Source organism: Oryza brachyantha, chromosome 2 (assembly GCF_000231095.2).
Source record: "Oryza brachyantha chromosome 2, ObraRS2, whole genome shotgun sequence".
NCBI lineage: Eukaryota > Viridiplantae > Streptophyta > Magnoliopsida > Poales > Poaceae > Oryza > Oryza brachyantha.
The window spans coordinates 17,534,429-17,550,866 of record NC_023164.2 but is presented as its reverse complement, the minus strand read 5'-3'; the positions used below and the strand labels follow the sequence as shown (position 1 = coordinate 17,550,866).

The following is a 16,438-nucleotide window of genomic DNA, read 5'->3' as shown; positions in this document are numbered from 1 at the left end:
AATCTAGGTCATATTGAGATTTGTACAAAGAGTTGGGAAAAAATCAAACCCATGAGTTTGTAATACTTATGCACAAGCTACCTCAGTTATATGGAGGATAAGTTTTGCGCTGAAATATGTTTGCAACATGTTATAGATATTCCTTCGCTTCGCATTATAAGATTTTATGACTTGTCTACATTCATATACATGCTAATGAATTTAAACACATATATAAATATATACATAAATATATATATTGATACATCGATAAATTTAATCAAATTTTTATAGGAAACGGGTGGAATAGTCTCGGAAGCATTTCTCGCATGTTCATAAATTTTATATAGATTAGAAAACAGTTCAGATTTAAAAAAACATTACAAATTTATATATGTACGATCAATTTCCCGCCATAATCATTACGTTTCCATTCTGAGTAATAAGTGAAAATAATTGCGCAATAGGCTCGCGGCCTTGCAGTTCATCGAACAGTAACTAAAATGCATCTTAAGAAACCAAATTGAATTTATCTCAACGGCCGCTTTATACTTTTACCCCCTCCAAAATTTACCAGCATTGGTGTCATCTCTATCATATTATTGGATAATTTCACAAATATATATTAGAAAACATCAATTTGTAATGAAGATTACAAGAGATCATTGGTGTCATCTAATACCCTGCTCTGTCCCTGCATCCCCAACAACTCATCTAAATTTAATCATACATATCCATATCTCTTTATTTGGATGGTCATCTAAACAGTTTTATCCTCTATATTTTTTTACTCCAACTCATCATCATATATGACATCCTCCATATCTGAATGTGATATATGTTATATTGAAGAACCTCCGTCCTCTATTTTTAAGATAGAGGATAAAAATAAAGGATATGATAGAATAACCGTTGAGGATGCTCTTACGATAGCAATACATGTTCTGCGAAATTCACGAGATCATGCACTCGTACACAATACGTGAAGACGATACACGCAGAAAACGCTCGCATGTACGACGACCGACGTATCGCCGTCGATCACCGGAGCGCGGAGAACCCGACGCCGCGCATCATCTGCTTGAACTCGAGGAAGTCGACACGGCCGTCGTCGTCCCTGTCTACCTGGCCGATCATGCGGCCGCAGTCCTCCAGCGTCCAGCCCTGCTTGACCCCCAGCGAAGAAAGCACGGCGCGCAGCTCGTCCACGGTGATGAACCCGTCGCCGTCGCGGTCGAACACGTCGAACGCCTCGCGCATGGACGCCTCCTCCGCGTCGCCGCCGCCGTCCCAGTCGACGCGCATGACGGACGCGTACAGCTCCGCGAACTCGCCCAGGTCGACGCACCCGTCGCCGTTGGCGTCGACGCGGGCGATGGTGGCGGCCAGCTCCTCCCCGGCCACCGGCATCCCCAGCCTCTCCAGCGACTCCGTCAGCTCCTCCCGCGTGATCCGGCCGTCGCCGTCCCGGTCGAACAGCTCGAACACCCGCCGGAGTTCCGCCTGGTCGCACGCCATTGTTAGCGCCGCCGCTGGCTTGTGGTGCAGCCGGCTTCACGTACGCGGCCACGAACGTGCGGGAGGCCGGAGTGGTGGCGGAGGAAGGCGCAAGGCCTGGAGCTTATGGGCATGGAAGGTGAGGGGTGGCTGTCGCTGGCGCCATTGGGTGGTGCCGAGCAATTGGTGGTGGACATGGCCACGAGCTTTCGATGATTGTTTTAGGAAAATGCTACGCAACATATTTTCTTCGGATATTAATGGATCAAACGTAACAGTGCGAAAGACAGAAGAGAAACATAATGACATTTATCAGCACTATGATATCACTAATATTATAAGTAATCCATTAAAATAAAATGTGATATATGTATGTATAACACACCATGCAACTCTATCATTTTTGTCTCTCATTTTCAAATGACTCCCACTCTGCCCCCTTCTTTCTTTCCATCATATCATTAGGTGTATTAAAAGGTCTATAGCAATTGCTAAAAACTGTTATTTTTGCTTGTGTTTTTTTTATGTTTTTTCATCTTTTTTTGTTACAAATGCTATGCGTCATTTTTTTCACTGTGATAGTATCATATTGGCCCATCAGTACTTGGCAATTCTAACACAAGTGGCCGTGGCCGTAATTTAGGTCCGTAGGTACACCTGAATTTGGCCAGTGAGATCTCCAGAATTTGATCTGTGCTCCGTGAGCGAGTCTATTCGGACCGTGAAGGCTGCATGATTCAGCCCGTGGATTGGAGAGTGAATGCAGCCCGCAGCTGCGTGCGAATTCAGACAGCACATCTGAATTCATCCATACTGTTCTGAATTCATCCATACTGTTCGTGAATTCCTTTCTGATGAAATCATTACACGGGAGTACTTTATACTAGCACGAAGCATTATTATCTATTCTCAAATACTAAGACAGAAGAATAGAATACTAATAGCTATTAATTTACTAATTTATAGCCAACTACAGCACAAGCTCCAAAATTTGTAGCCAACTAGTCAACTAGAGTACTAATTCGTAGCCAACTAGAACACAACAAGCTCACGAGCGTTTGATGATACAAGCTCACGTGCGTTTGATGATACATGAAAACATGTATTAAGACTAACTTTATAACTTTATAGGTATCTATTGTTTAAATTAACTACTCCATCCATCCTAGATTTTAAAGGATTTTGACTTTCTGTTTACATATTTAACTATTCATCTTATTCAAAAAAATTTAAAAATATTATTTATTTGTTTATTATTTTTTATTATTACTTATAAACTTTTATATTTACACTAAATGATTAAAAATTATAAATACATAAATGTTTATGTCCTGGTTATACTATTAAACTTGCTATACTAAACTTGGTTTTAACAATGTTCTGCCCTTTCTGGGTTCCGAACGAGCAAAATGTGCCAAGTTTTTAACCATTGTTCATTTCAGCACACCACTTCATCCACAATTTTATTTTTACGTCCCCCGAAATTCAGATAGAATTTATTCCTGCTATACTACGTATGCAGCAAAAAAATCGCCGGAGCAGAAAAAAATCATTAAACGAAATTGCTCTACAGCACGTTGAATGTCTCCGAAAAACCTCCACGAGATCACGGGAAACCTCAGTCGTGGACAAGATTTTTGGAACCATCCTTGTCGCAAACGAAGAAATTGCCACAAAACACTGACGAATCTTGGGACAGAGTGCGTTTGCTTAGCTTCGGTAGCACCAAATCAAAGAAAAAAAAAGTTTGAATCTTTCGAAGATTTCTGCCATGTGCCAGCGGAAAGGGCCCAGAAAATCACCGAGGGTCAGATCCAGGTGAGTTTAGCTGGCTCGATTTCAATCTCGCAAGATGGCAGACCATATGCCGATTGCTTGGACCGGGTCTAATCTTGATCCAAACAAGAAGCTGATCTTGCAAATCCCACACACAAAAAAAAAACACCATTCCAGATAGACAACAAAACGTAATAACTAACACAAAACCAACAGCAAGACCAACAAGAATCTAGCAGCAGATCAAGATTGAAGCAAGGGAAAGAGCGATAGTGGCCGCCATGGAGAAAGGGAGGATAGGAGAACGAAGAACAAGTCCGGATATATATAGCCAGCCCGGCCGCAGCCAAGACGAGGCGCCTGGGTTAGGGTTACGGCGAGTCATCTTGGGCCGGCCCATCGTCCCTGCCGGTGGGCCTAGGTTACGGCCCATGTTGCGCAACGGTAGCCGAGTCAGCCCGGCCCAGCCAGAATCCGACCGTTGCACCGCCCCCGCTCGCCTTTTCTTCGTCTTCGTCTTCCCCCCATCTCTCTCTCCTCCTCCAATCTCGCAAAGAAAAAAAAAGAAGCTTCCAGGTTTTCCCCAACTCAATCCGTGCCTCCGCGGCGCCAAGAACGCAACAACTCCACGCGGGGACAAGGCGAGAGGCCCTTCGACCTACGACCGCGTGCGTCCTCCTCCAGCCGCCGCGAGCACGCGCTCTCTTCGCGTCCCTCCTCGACGCCGCCGGGCCGGAGTTGGGCGGAGTTCGAGTTTTTTTCTACCGGATACGTACGTAAGCTCTGAGTCTTCTCTTGGATTAGTTGCGCGTTGTCCTGATTTTTTTTCTTTATCCGGTCATCGGGAGAAATCTTTGCCTATCTTTGCTCGCTTCTTGGTTGTTGGCGACCAAATCCAAACCCTAGTTTTCTCCGGGACATTCCGGCTCAATTCGTGCAAACGCGCCTGTTATTGGGTTATCCCGCTTGCCAATTTGCTTGCTCCTGCTAATTTAGTCAAATGCATATGTCGCAATCGCTTGAAGACTCTAGGGTTAGCCGTCTAATCAGTTACGGAGTAGTTTAGAAGCCAGATCAAAATATTTCTGACCTTTTGCTGCAAATCTGTTGGAGAAATTGGCTCGATCCCTTGAAGAATCTAGGTGCGCTGTTTAATCTGTTAGTTTGGAACGCGGAGCAAAATATTTCTGATCTTTTGCTGCAAATCTGTTGGAGAAATGGAGACTCATGCATAATCTCTGTGAAATCCTGGTTTTCTTAGCTACCATATGTTGGTTATGCTACATACAACTTGAAGTAATATTATTATTCTAACTTTGAACAACATTTATGGAACAAATTATTCCTAGGTGATATGCTGATGATTGCTTCTGCCTCCTGGCAATTTATTGTGCTTCCCTTTGCTTAATACCTACAATTTTTTCAGGCTTTGAAGGTTAAGGAAGAAAGCTTGCTGTTTTGTGATGGCCGCCCCAATTTCCACAGCTGTTTTTCTTGATGAGAACCTGCCAATCCATAGAGGTAAAGCTGCTTTTGTTCTCACTATTTCATCATAAGGAAGTTTCGTGTGGTAAATGACTGACATGGTCGATCCATGTCTGCAGGACCTGCCGGCAAGAGGGCTGATGGACTGAAGGCCAAACCACTGAAGCCATTAGCAAAACAAGGGCTTCAAGAGAAGAAGGCCCTAAGGGATGTATCCAACATTGGCAAGCCCCCAATGTCTACGCGGAAACCCCTGCAGGATGTGTCCAACACTGGCAAGCCCCGAGAACAGCGCAACATTTCTGATGGTGCTGCCTTGAAGAAGACTGCTCTTCGCAGCCATGAGGCCACCAAGAACCCAGTGAAAAAGACTGTAATCTTTTCTGACGAGACAACAAAATGTCATGAATGGGCTAAGGATGGTGTGGAGGGCACTCACTTCACTGGGAATGATTCTCAGAAGTTGGAAAAGGACAGGCAAGACAAACGTAAGAGTTCACTTCCTGCAGTTTCTCAGCTTACTGGTTCAATATGCGCATAGGACCTTTTTGCTTTTCAGTAGGCTCATATAACTTATTATGCTATTTTTATATGCTACACAGGTGTCAAGAAGAAGGTGGAGAAAATAATGTCGGCATTACATGACTGGCCAGATGTGGTATTTGATCATGTGTTGTTTCCTTCTGAGGTATGTGCTTCAAAGAGCCAGTGTTCATAGCTTCTCAGGTTGCTTTTAGTTTTGAAATATCTCTGTGAATTTAAATTTTAGCAAGTTTAATTTGTTCTTGTTTTTGAGAATCTAATTTGTTGATCCTCCCTTGATTTTCTGTTAATTGGTTAGCTTTGGTAATGCCTGTCCCTGTTGTTATTGAAAGCTTTTGACATTATTTTCTAGGTACAAATGCATTAAATAATTGGCTTAGCAAAAAAATTCATTAGAATCTTGAAGAGTCTGGTATCATTTGACGCAGAATATTAGCTAATGAGCACATAGTGACTAGGTTTGTACTCCATTTTTTTGTCATAGAATAATTGCTGGTAGTATCATTTTGCAAGCTTTGTTCTTGTTACCTGTAGAAATGTTTTACTAACATAGTCTGGAATAGTTAAGGTCTTGCTTACTTAGGCTATTTCCCTGCAATATTTGCTTCTATTAGTGAAGAATGTATATCAATATATATTCCTTGAAGAATTCTAAGCAAGTATCTAGATATTGAAGAATGCTAAGTATCTAGATATTGTTGTATGTAAAAAAAAGTCTGCATGTATTTTAGTAACCCATACAACAGAAGGCATATATGAAATGGTCAGTAAGGCAGTAAAAGTTAAATTTTGTGTTGGTTATGAGTTGTCTACTATACTCTTTGTTCTGTGCATGGTTCCATTTACACACTGCTCTGTCATTGATTCATGCTCTAAAGCAACATATTGTGCCTAGGGTAAAACTATGTTATGCACTCGTGCTCCATCCTTTTTTTCTCCTTTTGCTTTCTTTTATGTTTTCTTGTTGATCTCCAATATGTGATGTACTTAATGTTTTTCGTTGATGCAGGTGGTTGCAGCATTTTTTAAAGACATAAAAGAGCTGGAGCTGGAACCTGAGATTCTGCCAGATAGCAATAGTTGTCTCTCAAGTTCAGGTCCCTTTCTTCATTGCAGTAATTCATGCCGTTATCTCATCTCTGCTTTCTAGTGTTTCCACCAACAATATCATTTCAATTACTTATAATCTGTGTGGACATTTGCCTCCAGGTGATAAAATGAAGCTGTCTGAAGATCCTTTTGCGGACGATGAGTTTGACAATTATCCGTTTCTTGACAATAAGCCTGTTGAGTTTCAGCTGAGAGATGAGCTACCACTCCTAGAGCCTGGAATGAACTGAGGAATGCTAATCCACCCGCTTGAAAAAAAAAAATCAGAACAGTACTATTATCGCCATCCTGTCTTGCTCAGGAGCAGTTTATTGTAGTATGCTAGTATCCTAGTTGTTCTGCTCTATGTGATTTTATGTGATAATCAGACACACTGTAGGAACCCAAGTAGTGGAAGCAACTTTAGCTTCCTTTCTGTCCTGTTTTGGCTGAGATGCCCACCACCGTTCAGTCGTGTGTAAATGTTTAAACTGTAGCGTAACCGTGTAAGGATTCTGCAGAAATATCGTTGTTTCATTTCCTCTAATGTCATGTGTTTGATATCCCTGTTTATATTTTATTCGGAGTTTCAGATTGGTCATCCTTTCTGGTCATATCTCATCAAGTCCAACGACTGGTGCAGAATGTTAGGCCTTGTTTAGTTAAAAAAAAATTTAAAAAACATCGTATCGAATTTTTAGACATATAAATAAAACATTAAACATAGATGAACCAAAAAACTAATCACACAGTTACGTAAGAAATCTTGAGACGAATCTTTTAAGCCTAATTAGTCTATGATTAGCCATAAATGCTACAGGAACCAACATGTGCTAACGATGGATTAATTAGACTTAAAAGATTCGTCTCGCAGTTTCTAAGCTAGCCGTAAAATTCGTTTTTTTATTCATGTCTAAAAACCCTTTTCAATATCAGTCAAACATTTGACTTAACATTTCTTTCAAAAATTTTCTCATACACCGCTTGCTGACCATTTCTTCGCATTTGATGCCCTGCCCAGATTGGATGAATTTGGCGTTCCCTGTGCAAAAAATTGACGTGTGCTCTGTTCAAATTGGATGACGATGGATCAAGAACTTGCCCCCCGGGGTGTTCCCGGGCCCACCTGTCATCGAGCGGGGGCGGGGGAGGTGGGACCGTGGGATTGAGGGAAGACGAGAACACGCGCCACGTGACGAGTGGCCAGGGATTATTGGCTTATATATTGATCAGCCGCAAGGAGAGACCGCCCACCCACCGGCGGCTTCCCGTGCCATAGCCCATAGCTACAGCTCGTCGAGGTCAACCAACCACCCCCGGAAAACCAACCGCGCGCACGCGCCGCGCAGAATGGGTTCCGACGGCGGGGGCGGCGCCGCCGCGTTGGAGGTGCTCCGGGCGGCGGTGCCCCTGCAGGCGGACGCCGACCTCGTCCTGGCTCCAGGCGGCGGCGGCGGGCGTGGGCAGGTGGGGCTCGTCCTCGTCGACGTCTCCAACGGGTTCTGCACCGTCGGCGCCGGGAACCTCGTGAGCTAGCTCCCCTTGCCTCTCTCTGTGTGACTGTGTGTGTCCTCCTTCCCCGACTCGACGTCACGTTTGTTTCCCCGGCGCTGATTCATTCCTCGGAGGAGTGCGGTCGACCGGGCGGGGAGCGTCATGTGATGGTCGATGCGCGAGCGCGACTACCGTGCGTGGTCAAAATTGGATCTCTTGTTTGCCGCGTTTGTGTGCTAGGATTGGGACACGAGTGAATAGGCCCGCCCGTGGAATATCCTCCTCCTCCAGCTATTTTCCTGCTCCCTGCCTTGTTTTTAGCTCCTGTTGTTTTGTTCTTGCTTGTCCCACTAGTATCATTTTGCAACAAAATCGTACTGTTCATCACCTGCTAAGTTGCTCGCGTTGTGGATATGAGGACATCCATATGAAGTTTTGGCCTTGCTCGTCATGCGAATCGTCAGCGTAGGGTTTATCGACATACAGCATGCTGCTGGAATCTCCCAAGACATATGCTCAATCTACATTTTCTTCTTCTTTTGCTCACTCATCAGTCATCACCATACTATTACTTGGTCCTTGTTTGCTTGTGCTACTAGGGACTGGCTGTCTTGTTAATCAGTGCTAGTATTTGAGTGTTTGTAGAACTGTTATTAGTGAGTGTTGACTGGCTCTTTGTTCTTGGCACTTGCAGGCCCCTGTTACGCCAAATAAACAGATAGAAACGATGGTGGAGGAGGCTGCTAGGCTTGCCAAGGTGTTCTGCGAGAGGAACTGGCCGGTCTTTGCGTTTCTTGACACCCACTACCCTGATAAGCCTGAGCCGCCTTTCCCACCACATTGTATAATTGGTACTGGCGAGGAAAATTTCGTCCCAGGTTGATACTTTGCCTCAACTTTAAGCTCATGTTGACCCTACATTGTTCTTTCCTGACGGGCTTGATCAATTGATGGTTTTGCCAAGCTGATATGAGAACGGTAAAAACACGTTATGGTCCACTTTTGGTGCCTGACAAAATTAATCTGCCATTTGCAGCTCTGGAGTGGTTGGAAAAGGATCCAAACGTAACGATCAGGAGGAAGGATTGTATTGACGGTTATCTTGCCGCATTCGAGAAAGATGGTTCGAATGTTTTTTCCGATTGGGTTGCAAAATTTCAGATCAAAACCGTGAGTGATTAATTCTACTACCCTTCGAATACTTCAGGCAAACAATACTGTGGTTGTATATGAACCGTGCATTGTCTTGATGCAGGTTTTGGTTTTAGGAATATGTACAGACTATTGTGTTTTGGATTTTGCAAGTTCAGCTTTGGCTGCCAGAAACATTGGCCGAGTGCCTCCACTGGAAGATGTTGTTATTTATTCAGGGGGCTGTGCTACATATAACCTCCCTGTTGAAGTAGCCAGGAGTATGCAAGGAACTTTGGCTCATCCACAGGTATTGGATCATTGACAACCAATTCATGAGAAATAAAGAATGAAACCTTTTCTCTTACACCTGTAGTATCTTGGGCACTCTTTTCTTCTCCCACAGGACATCTAGTTTTTGTTCTCTGGACTATCAATATAGGACACTCTGCACATGCATGATGCACTCCAATAAGTGAAATTAACCAAAGATAGACTTCTTTTGTTTCCTTTTTTTACTTATAGTTACTCCATGAACACGAAGATATCAATTTTGTATTAAATATAATAAGCATCAATGCGTATTCCATACTTTATGATCACCCTGCTCACCTTCTAATACTGCAGGATCTAATGCACCACATGGGACTTTACATGGCAAAGAGCAGGGGTGCGAAGATCGTTGACAGAATTATTCTTGAAGATTAGGGATGTAAAACTAGTATAAGACTGTAATGGCGACCTGGATCAATTATCTAGTTTGATTTTTATTGCTTGAATGATGATCCTAGTTTTTTCTTTATTTCTTAAATTCATCTCTTCGATGCAAATCAGATATGTATCTGCTGGTTGGACCGAGTACTGATAATACGCTACGAGTGCTTTGTGCACGGTTGTTACTTGTGTAATTAACCTAAAGGGTGACTGTGTTTGCTCTGTACTATGACGATCTTAAGGAATTTACGGGTTAACTGTGATCGCTTGCTTCTGAGCCAAAACCAGTTGAATTCCCCTAAATTGGATGAGCCCTGAGGGCTTGGACTGGAGTCTCATTTGAACCTTCTTTTTCCTTTTTAATGATGATATCCTTATCCACTCTCTTTGTTTCACAATGTAACATTTTTTTATTTTTTCTAGATTTATATAAAAGTTATATATATATATATATATATATATATATGTGGATGAATTTAGATAAGGCTACAAGGTCTTACGACATGCCAGCCATAAAATTGGAAAGGATCATGTTTCATACCATGTTACCCCTATCATACAGTACAGTGCATGTGTTATAGCACAATTCCAGCATTTTAAGTAGTGCATCAGATTTTAGTTTTGCTCAAGGCTCAGAAACAATGGAACAGGAGAGGAACAAACGAGAATACTGACAGGAAGCCGGCCAATCACATCATGGACAGCTAGTGCAGTGCAAGGCCGATCATGTTGTTTCTAGCAGATGATTACGCATGGAAGATATATCAGAGCATATATATCATATAGCTAGTGTGCATTCATGCACAAAGCTAGAGAAGTTATAAAAGGCAGTGAGCAATTACGAATTAAGTAGTAATCATCGGGACTCGGGAGTCCAGAGAAGCAAAACGATAAAGGTGCGTGAAACGAATCCCAACTGACTCAGGAAAAAAAAAACATAAACGTACTCTCCTATGGTAATGGACTGATGGCATCATCCTACGTACTAGTGGCTTCCCGTCAACGTTGCCTTGGACAGAAAAATAAAGGGTAAAAATAGGACTGTCTGGGACTTTCTTTTCCTGATCTAACATCAAAACTCCCTGCAGCTAGCTAAGATTCTTGCGAGAACTAAGGTGGACCAAATAGGAGTGCCAGTGATTGATCATCAGTGCTTATGGGGTTGTCGACGTTGAGTTGCTCGTCAGTGCTTATGGGGTTGTCGACGTTGAGTTGCTCGTCAGTGCTTATGGCATCGGCAACTTCATTGGACTCCTGCGCAATGTGCTTGAACTGAACCAGTATGACAGTCGCGTTGTCCCTCGGTGGCAAGCAACGATCAAGAAGCATCTCACAAATCTTGCCAAGACTGTTCCTCCCCTGTGTTGATCACAACATACGTTAAGGCAAAGGGCATAACAGTCAATAGCAACAAATTATTGAGCAACAAAACATAGATCTTCATATGTAAACTTCAGATTTCAATTGCCTGAAAACAAACCAACCAAACAGATCCCATGCACATATGCGTTCAGAACTGGAGTAAGCAGTTCTAGGGAGGATATTTTAGTAAGCTATTACTTCCATGACAGGTAGAGAAAATGAACTCACCGAACGTAATTTCTGACGCACAAAACTAACCACCTGCTTGTTTGACATGTGATCCCTGAAAGAGAGATGTATTTCAGTTTACTATGTGAATATGAATAAAGTGACATGGTTCTTGAATCTTGATGAATGCTCTTGCAGTCAGATTTATAAGGGACCAGTGGTCATTTCCAACTTAAGTCTGATACCAAGGCACCAAGCCATCGAGGAAAAATATTATCTGAAAACTATACAGACCACCTACTGCAGGGAATGGCAGGCGTTTGTCTTTTCAGTAAATGCAACCTCTCTCCAAGAACATAACATTTAACTCAGAAAAAGGTTTCAAAATTATTCAAAATGAACAGTGCACATAACTACACATGGTGATAAACTAGACAAGACACCAGTCCAGGCCACATCCAAGTCAAACCACAATGTACAAAAACATTGTGCAAAACAATACTGTCTTAGAAGAATCAAGAAGGTTAACTGTCCTTGGGATAGATATATTCTGCATGAGATTTTATAATCAGGAGCTGCGCTACAAAAACAAATATATTTTACTAGTTTTAAAGAAGAGGGCCTACCAGACGCCATCACTTGCTATGACAAGAAATTCAGTATCATCAGTTATGTTTGCCTAAAAAAAAGGACATCTGATCAGACCCAGGGAAACAGATTTATAGTCCTCCTAAATAACATAGTTACACTTACACCGCGAATGTCAGGAATACATGTCACCATTTGCTGAGAAGGAAGCATATTCCTGTTCTGCTTAAGTGCAAAATCACCTGCGATGGTAGTAAGGAGAATGACAATTACAATGCAATAAATTTTGTACGGACAACCAAAAAGAAACAACATAAGACTATACCAATCGCTCTAGACATGGCTAACATTCCTTGGACATAACTCGGACCCGTTTCCACCCGATCTGGTCTCAGTAATTGTCCTCCTGCTCTTAGAATTCTTTCACATTCATTTGGAATGGTTGGTTTGTGATCAATGGATAAAGCAATTGCCTTTGTACACAACGGAAACATAAAAGATAATTAGGCACCAATCTAATGGATTTGGCAAGAGAGAAGATCCAAACACTGAGATATTTGACAAGAAAAATGTTACCACACCTGACCATTCCTTGAAAGCACGCAACGAGAATCGCCAACATTTCCTACAATGATCTGATTTCCTCTAATGGTTACCACACATGCTGTGCTTCCTTCATGTAATGGTGGAACGTAAGTTCCCTGACAGGGAGAAAATCCCAACTGAGGTGTCAAACAAACAATTCAACAATTCCACAAAATAAAAGGCGTGAAATGCCACCAGTGCAAAAATGACATCCAAAAAAGAAGGGAACTAATATAACAAAGACAATGATGAGTCCAGTAAAGTAACATATCGAACAATACTATACTTTGGGGGCAGTAGGAGAACAACTAAAGTGAAACAAGAACCTAACAGTTTGTTACAATGAGTCCAGGTGTGAAATATATCACTTGGAAGTTGGAACTCCGGATCATATGCACACTATGACTGGAAATAAAAGATGACTAAATTCAATGCAGTTGGATGTGTAAAGAACAGCCACAGGTGGATATATCACCTCCATGGCACGCCAGAGACTAGCAAAAACGCCAGTATTGAGGAACTGGAAGCAATTAAAACTACCATGGGGATTAAGTGACACACTCCATGCATTTGATCGTCGCAAATCATCATCAAGTCTGCAATTAAGAGGAACAATGATTACATATTTCATATATTTGTTAATCCAACAAATGGAACTAGACTTTTCAAGAAATACAAGCAACTACGAACAAATGGGTTTAGCACTGCCATTTTTGTTTTCCACTATTGAAGAACAGAAGTGCAATTATGCAACATAATATGTAGAGTTCATTAAATAATCATATACAAATAACCTGGAGCACACTGATTTAATTGCTTTGGGCAGATTGTTGAGAAAGTCTTCGTCCCTAAGAAGCATATTATGAAATTGTTTTGCACAGTACATTGCTACTTTAGCTCCTGCACAGAAAAGATTAAAAAAAACTCAGTGTGGCCATTTTATGAGATAGAGGATGAAGGATGAAGCAACCATAATCATGTGTCCCTAGAAGCTTTAATAGGAACAAAGCATATAGAATACAGGGCAGTCCAAATATTCCTATTGCGTACACAAATGCACACTATTGTGAATTCTACGATAATTTAGCTGATGCATTAAGTGGCCTGTTATGCTAACAGATGAATTGTTTGGCAATTGTTGGGAAAAAGGTGAGAATGGAGATCAAACCTCCATGGCCATCATAAACACCGAAGAATGATGTCGTCTCATCCAGATCTAGTTCAACTGCAAGCTAGATAATAAGAAAGGCACACATCAAGCTTTAGCGTTTCACCAATATTACTTGCAAGCTCATTAACACATCTTTCTATAGGGCTATGGCCGCAATAAAATTGGTAAAAAGGAGTGCAAGATTACTCACAGCATCTTCCATGCTCGGGCGCGCTCCTTGCATAGTTGATGATGCATACTTAACCCTGTCATTCTCCCCTGCATCGCTGACCTTCGCTGTTACTGGTGGGGTGTATGTCAGTACTGGTGGGTTAATCATCTGTTGTATGAAAAGCAATTTCATGAGAAGAAAAACAGAGAATTGATGTTGCACCACTCGCTAGCACTCAACAGCAAGAACGGACAGGATCATCGCGCGACCGAGTCTCCTCCGTACATGCACAACATCATCAAAGAAGTTCCCGCGTGCACAGAATCCTCAAGAAATCAACGAGAACAAGAGAGAGGAAGAACACTCGCCAAGTAGAAAGAATTTGGAACAGCATACCACATGAAGTAAACAGAATAGATCAGAGATAGAAGACGAGCAGGTGGAGATCATCAATAACACCAGGAAAAACCGCACGGAGATGAAGAGAGAAAGTATAAACTCCCAACAATTTCAAAAGCAGCAGGAAAAGGAACAACGATGGTTTTCAAAAAAAAAGGGAAAAGGAACAACGACAGAAACAACCAAGAACGAAGAGAAAACCACCATGGCGGCAGCAGCAGCAGCAGCAGCAGCAGCAGCACCACCACCACCACCACCACCACCACCACCACCACCACCACCAACAACAACAACAACAACATGGTGTTCCGTGTTCGTCACCTTCCTCAAGAAAACCACCGCAACAACAACATCAAAACTCAAAAGCAAGAGCACGGAGCACCAACACCAACACAAACCAAATGCAAGAACACGAGGTAGCACCACACCACTGCACCACCAGAGACACAGAGACAAACCAAAACCTCACGAAAGCGCCTCGATCAAAGAGAACAGACAGGCACTGCTCCTTGATCAAGTACTCCGCAGCAACGAACGAAACAGCAAGAACGAGAAGAGCATATGCAGCAGCCAGCGATCAGCAACAGCACCACCAACACAAACACATCGCCATGGGAGAACAAGAAAAGGAATCTTACGGTTTGTCATGGAGCAGACGAGAGGAGGAGGAGGAGGAGAGTGGGAGGACGAGAACCAAACCACAAAGTCACAAACACATGTCCATACTGAGTTAAGTTAAACATCAATAAGAAGGCACCATCTCAGTAAAAACTATGAATGAACAGCAATGATTGGTCGTACGACTCTTGTCATGTCAGCACCTATCAGCAAAGAACAGCGGAGATGCACAGAATCATCAAGACGTTCCGACATGCACAGCATCACCAAGATTCAACACGTCAAAACCCACAGTTGTGAAAGAAGGAAAAAAGGACACCGACATGCAGAAGGAATATAGAACAACCATACCAAAAGAGGTAGACAGAATAAGTAGGAGATGAGAGACGAGGAGTTGCAGAACGTCGAGATGACATGAACACATCAATAAATGCCAGGAATAACAAGACGAAAAGGCGTAGGAAGATGGTAGAATCGGATCGTCTGATGAAGCATGGGCTCATGAACACCATCCAGTACAGAGAGGAAGCACGAAACAGATATCACCATGGATTGCGGTGCTCGTTCGTTACCCCCTACTGCAACAGATTACCAGGATTCCATAGGATTCCTTGCCAACCACAGAAACAACAACGCGAGAGCAATTTCTGAAGAAGCAACAAGAAAACAAGGTAGAAATGGATGAGTAAGATCGCAACGAAGAGGGAAACGTAGATCACCACAGGTCCCGGTGCTCGCCACCCTCCTCAAAGAAAACTGCAACCAACTTCAAATGCAGCAACACGGAAATAGATGGAAAAGAACAAACAGAAGAGGCGACAGAGATCACCATGGTTTTCGGTGCTCGTCATCCTCCTCGAAGCATACCACACAGCCAACTTCACAAAGAAACAGCAGCAGCAGCAACAAAACACACACCGATGAGAAACACGAGATAACATTGGAGAGCAAAGTAAAACCTCGCAAAAGCGTCACGCTGCTCGATTCTCGATCGAACTATACTCCACAGAAACGAACCAAAAAACCGCGAGAACGAGCGGAGCAGCGGCTAGCAACAGGCAACAGCGCCACCCCCCACCAACACAAAGTCACAAACACATGGCCATGGGAGAATAGGAGAAGGAATCTTACGGCTGACTTGGAACAGAGGAAAGCAGAGGAGAGAGTGGGAGGAGAGATCAAGTCCTCGCCTCTCCGCAATTCCGTTGCTCTTGCGAGTTATTGCGAAGCGAGGGCGGAGTATAAATGCAAGAGGCGAGGCGGGGAAGAAGGCTAGCAGTCTCCTGACTTGGCGCATCTCGTCCGTTGGATCGGATCTACGTGGCAGCTGCGCCTGATCCGACGGTCCAGGAGCACCGGTTGCGCTGCTCGTGACCCTGGGCCCACTCGCACCGTCCTGGCCGTCCGATCGTGTCCACGTGTACGGCCCCGATGCAGAGCACGCGTGGCGCAGCCGCAGCCCGGGAAGGGAAACTCCGCCGCCGCCGGCCGCGGCTGGCCTCGCTTCCGCCGTAGCCGCCGCATCGGCCGGCGCCGCCGTTCCGGTCGCTGCTGCTGCTGCTGCTCCTCCTCCTCCTCCTGGCATCCAGGCGGAGATGCCCCGACGCGCTGCACTGAGATCAACGAACCCTCCGAAGCTCCGACGCTCGCCGGCGCCTTCGGCTGGCTCCATTCCTTCGTCCTCTGCT

The 16,438-nt window shown here is 43.5% G+C and overlaps 4 protein-coding genes across 6 annotated transcripts; 2 read left to right on the top strand and 2 right to left on the bottom strand.

Annotated features, from left to right (window-relative positions):
• Positions 1–525: 525 nt before the first annotated feature.
• Positions 526–1,661, bottom strand: LOC102699469 (probable calcium-binding protein CML17). The gene has a single exon (XM_006647415.3). It carries the CDS (start codon positions 1,495–1,497, stop codon positions 1,021–1,023), a length of 477 nt encoding a protein of 158 aa, XP_006647478.1. The 5' UTR covers positions 1,498–1,661; the 3' UTR covers positions 526–1,020.
• A 2,144-nt stretch (positions 1,662–3,805) lies between these two features.
• On the top strand, positions 3,806–6,961 carry LOC102723018. Of its 3 annotated transcripts, none has more exons than XM_015833566.1 (6): positions 3,806–4,024; positions 4,679–4,773; positions 4,857–5,225; positions 5,340–5,425; positions 6,290–6,371; positions 6,490–6,961. In XM_015833566.1, the coding sequence occupies exons 2-6, from the start codon at positions 4,716–4,718 to the stop codon at positions 6,618–6,620; spliced, it is 726 nt and encodes a 241-aa protein (XP_015689052.1). In that variant the 5' UTR covers positions 3,806–4,024; positions 4,679–4,715; the 3' UTR covers positions 6,621–6,961. The 3 variants fall into 3 exon arrangements, with proteins under 3 accessions (XP_015689052.1, XP_006647477.1, XP_015689051.1); XM_006647414.2 differs by having other exon boundaries at positions 6,290–6,377; XM_015833565.1 differs by having other exon boundaries at positions 3,806–4,028; positions 6,290–6,377.
• Positions 6,962–7,630: 669 nt separating this feature from the next.
• Positions 7,631–9,906, top strand: LOC102702916 (nicotinamidase 1). Its single transcript, XM_006648759.3, has 5 exons — positions 7,631–7,896; positions 8,558–8,741; positions 8,900–9,033; positions 9,119–9,304; positions 9,622–9,906. Exons 1-5 carry the CDS (start codon positions 7,720–7,722, stop codon positions 9,700–9,702), a joined length of 762 nt encoding a protein of 253 aa, XP_006648822.2. The 5' UTR covers positions 7,631–7,719; the 3' UTR covers positions 9,703–9,906.
• A 640-nt stretch (positions 9,907–10,546) lies between these two features.
• On the bottom strand, positions 10,547–16,093 carry LOC102702636 (probable protein phosphatase 2C 21). The gene is made up of 11 exons (XM_040520865.1): positions 15,882–16,093; positions 13,773–13,901; positions 13,580–13,643; positions 13,206–13,311; positions 12,887–13,007; positions 12,408–12,527; positions 12,152–12,299; positions 11,992–12,068; positions 11,865–11,917; positions 11,299–11,353; positions 10,547–11,067 (listed from the first exon to the last, which is right to left on the bottom strand). The coding sequence occupies exons 2-11, from the start codon at positions 13,899–13,901 to the stop codon at positions 10,819–10,821; spliced, it is 1,122 nt and encodes a 373-aa protein (XP_040376799.1). The 5' UTR covers positions 15,882–16,093; the 3' UTR covers positions 10,547–10,818.
• Positions 16,094–16,438: the final 345 nt, after the last annotated feature.

Excerpts from the sequence above, each read along its gene's own strand:
- LOC102699469 (XM_006647415.3), bottom strand. The coding sequence starts at position 1,497 with ATGGCGTGCGACCAGGCGGAACTCCGGCGGGTGTTCGAGCTGTTCGAC.
- LOC102723018 (XM_006647414.2), top strand. The coding sequence starts at position 4,716 with ATGGCCGCCCCAATTTCCACAGCTGTTTTTCTTGATGAGAACCTGCCA. Across the intron at positions 4,774-4,856 it reads GAACCTGCCAATCCATAGAG|GACCTGCCGGCAAGAGGGCT; the intron begins GTAAAGCTGCTT and ends CCATGTCTGCAG. Across the intron at positions 5,426-6,289 it reads ATGTGTTGTTTCCTTCTGAG|GTGGTTGCAGCATTTTTTAA; the intron begins GTATGTGCTTCA and ends TCGTTGATGCAG.
- LOC102702916 (XM_006648759.3), top strand. The coding sequence starts at position 7,720 with ATGGGTTCCGACGGCGGGGGCGGCGCCGCCGCGTTGGAGGTGCTCCGG. Across the intron at positions 8,742-8,899 it reads CGAGGAAAATTTCGTCCCAG|CTCTGGAGTGGTTGGAAAAG; the intron begins GTTGATACTTTG and ends TGCCATTTGCAG. Across the intron at positions 9,305-9,621 it reads GAACTTTGGCTCATCCACAG|GATCTAATGCACCACATGGG; the intron begins GTATTGGATCAT and ends CTAATACTGCAG.
- LOC102702636 (XM_040520865.1), bottom strand. The coding sequence starts at position 13,901 with ATGATTAACCCACCAGTACTGACATACACCCCACCAGTAACAGCGAAG. Across the intron at positions 12,528-12,886 it reads GTCTCTGGCGTGCCATGGAG|GGAACTTACGTTCCACCATT; the intron begins GTGATATATCCA and ends TCTCCCTGTCAG. Across the intron at positions 12,069-12,151 it reads AGCCATGTCTAGAGCGATTG|GTGATTTTGCACTTAAGCAG; the intron begins GTATAGTCTTAT and ends CTACCATCGCAG.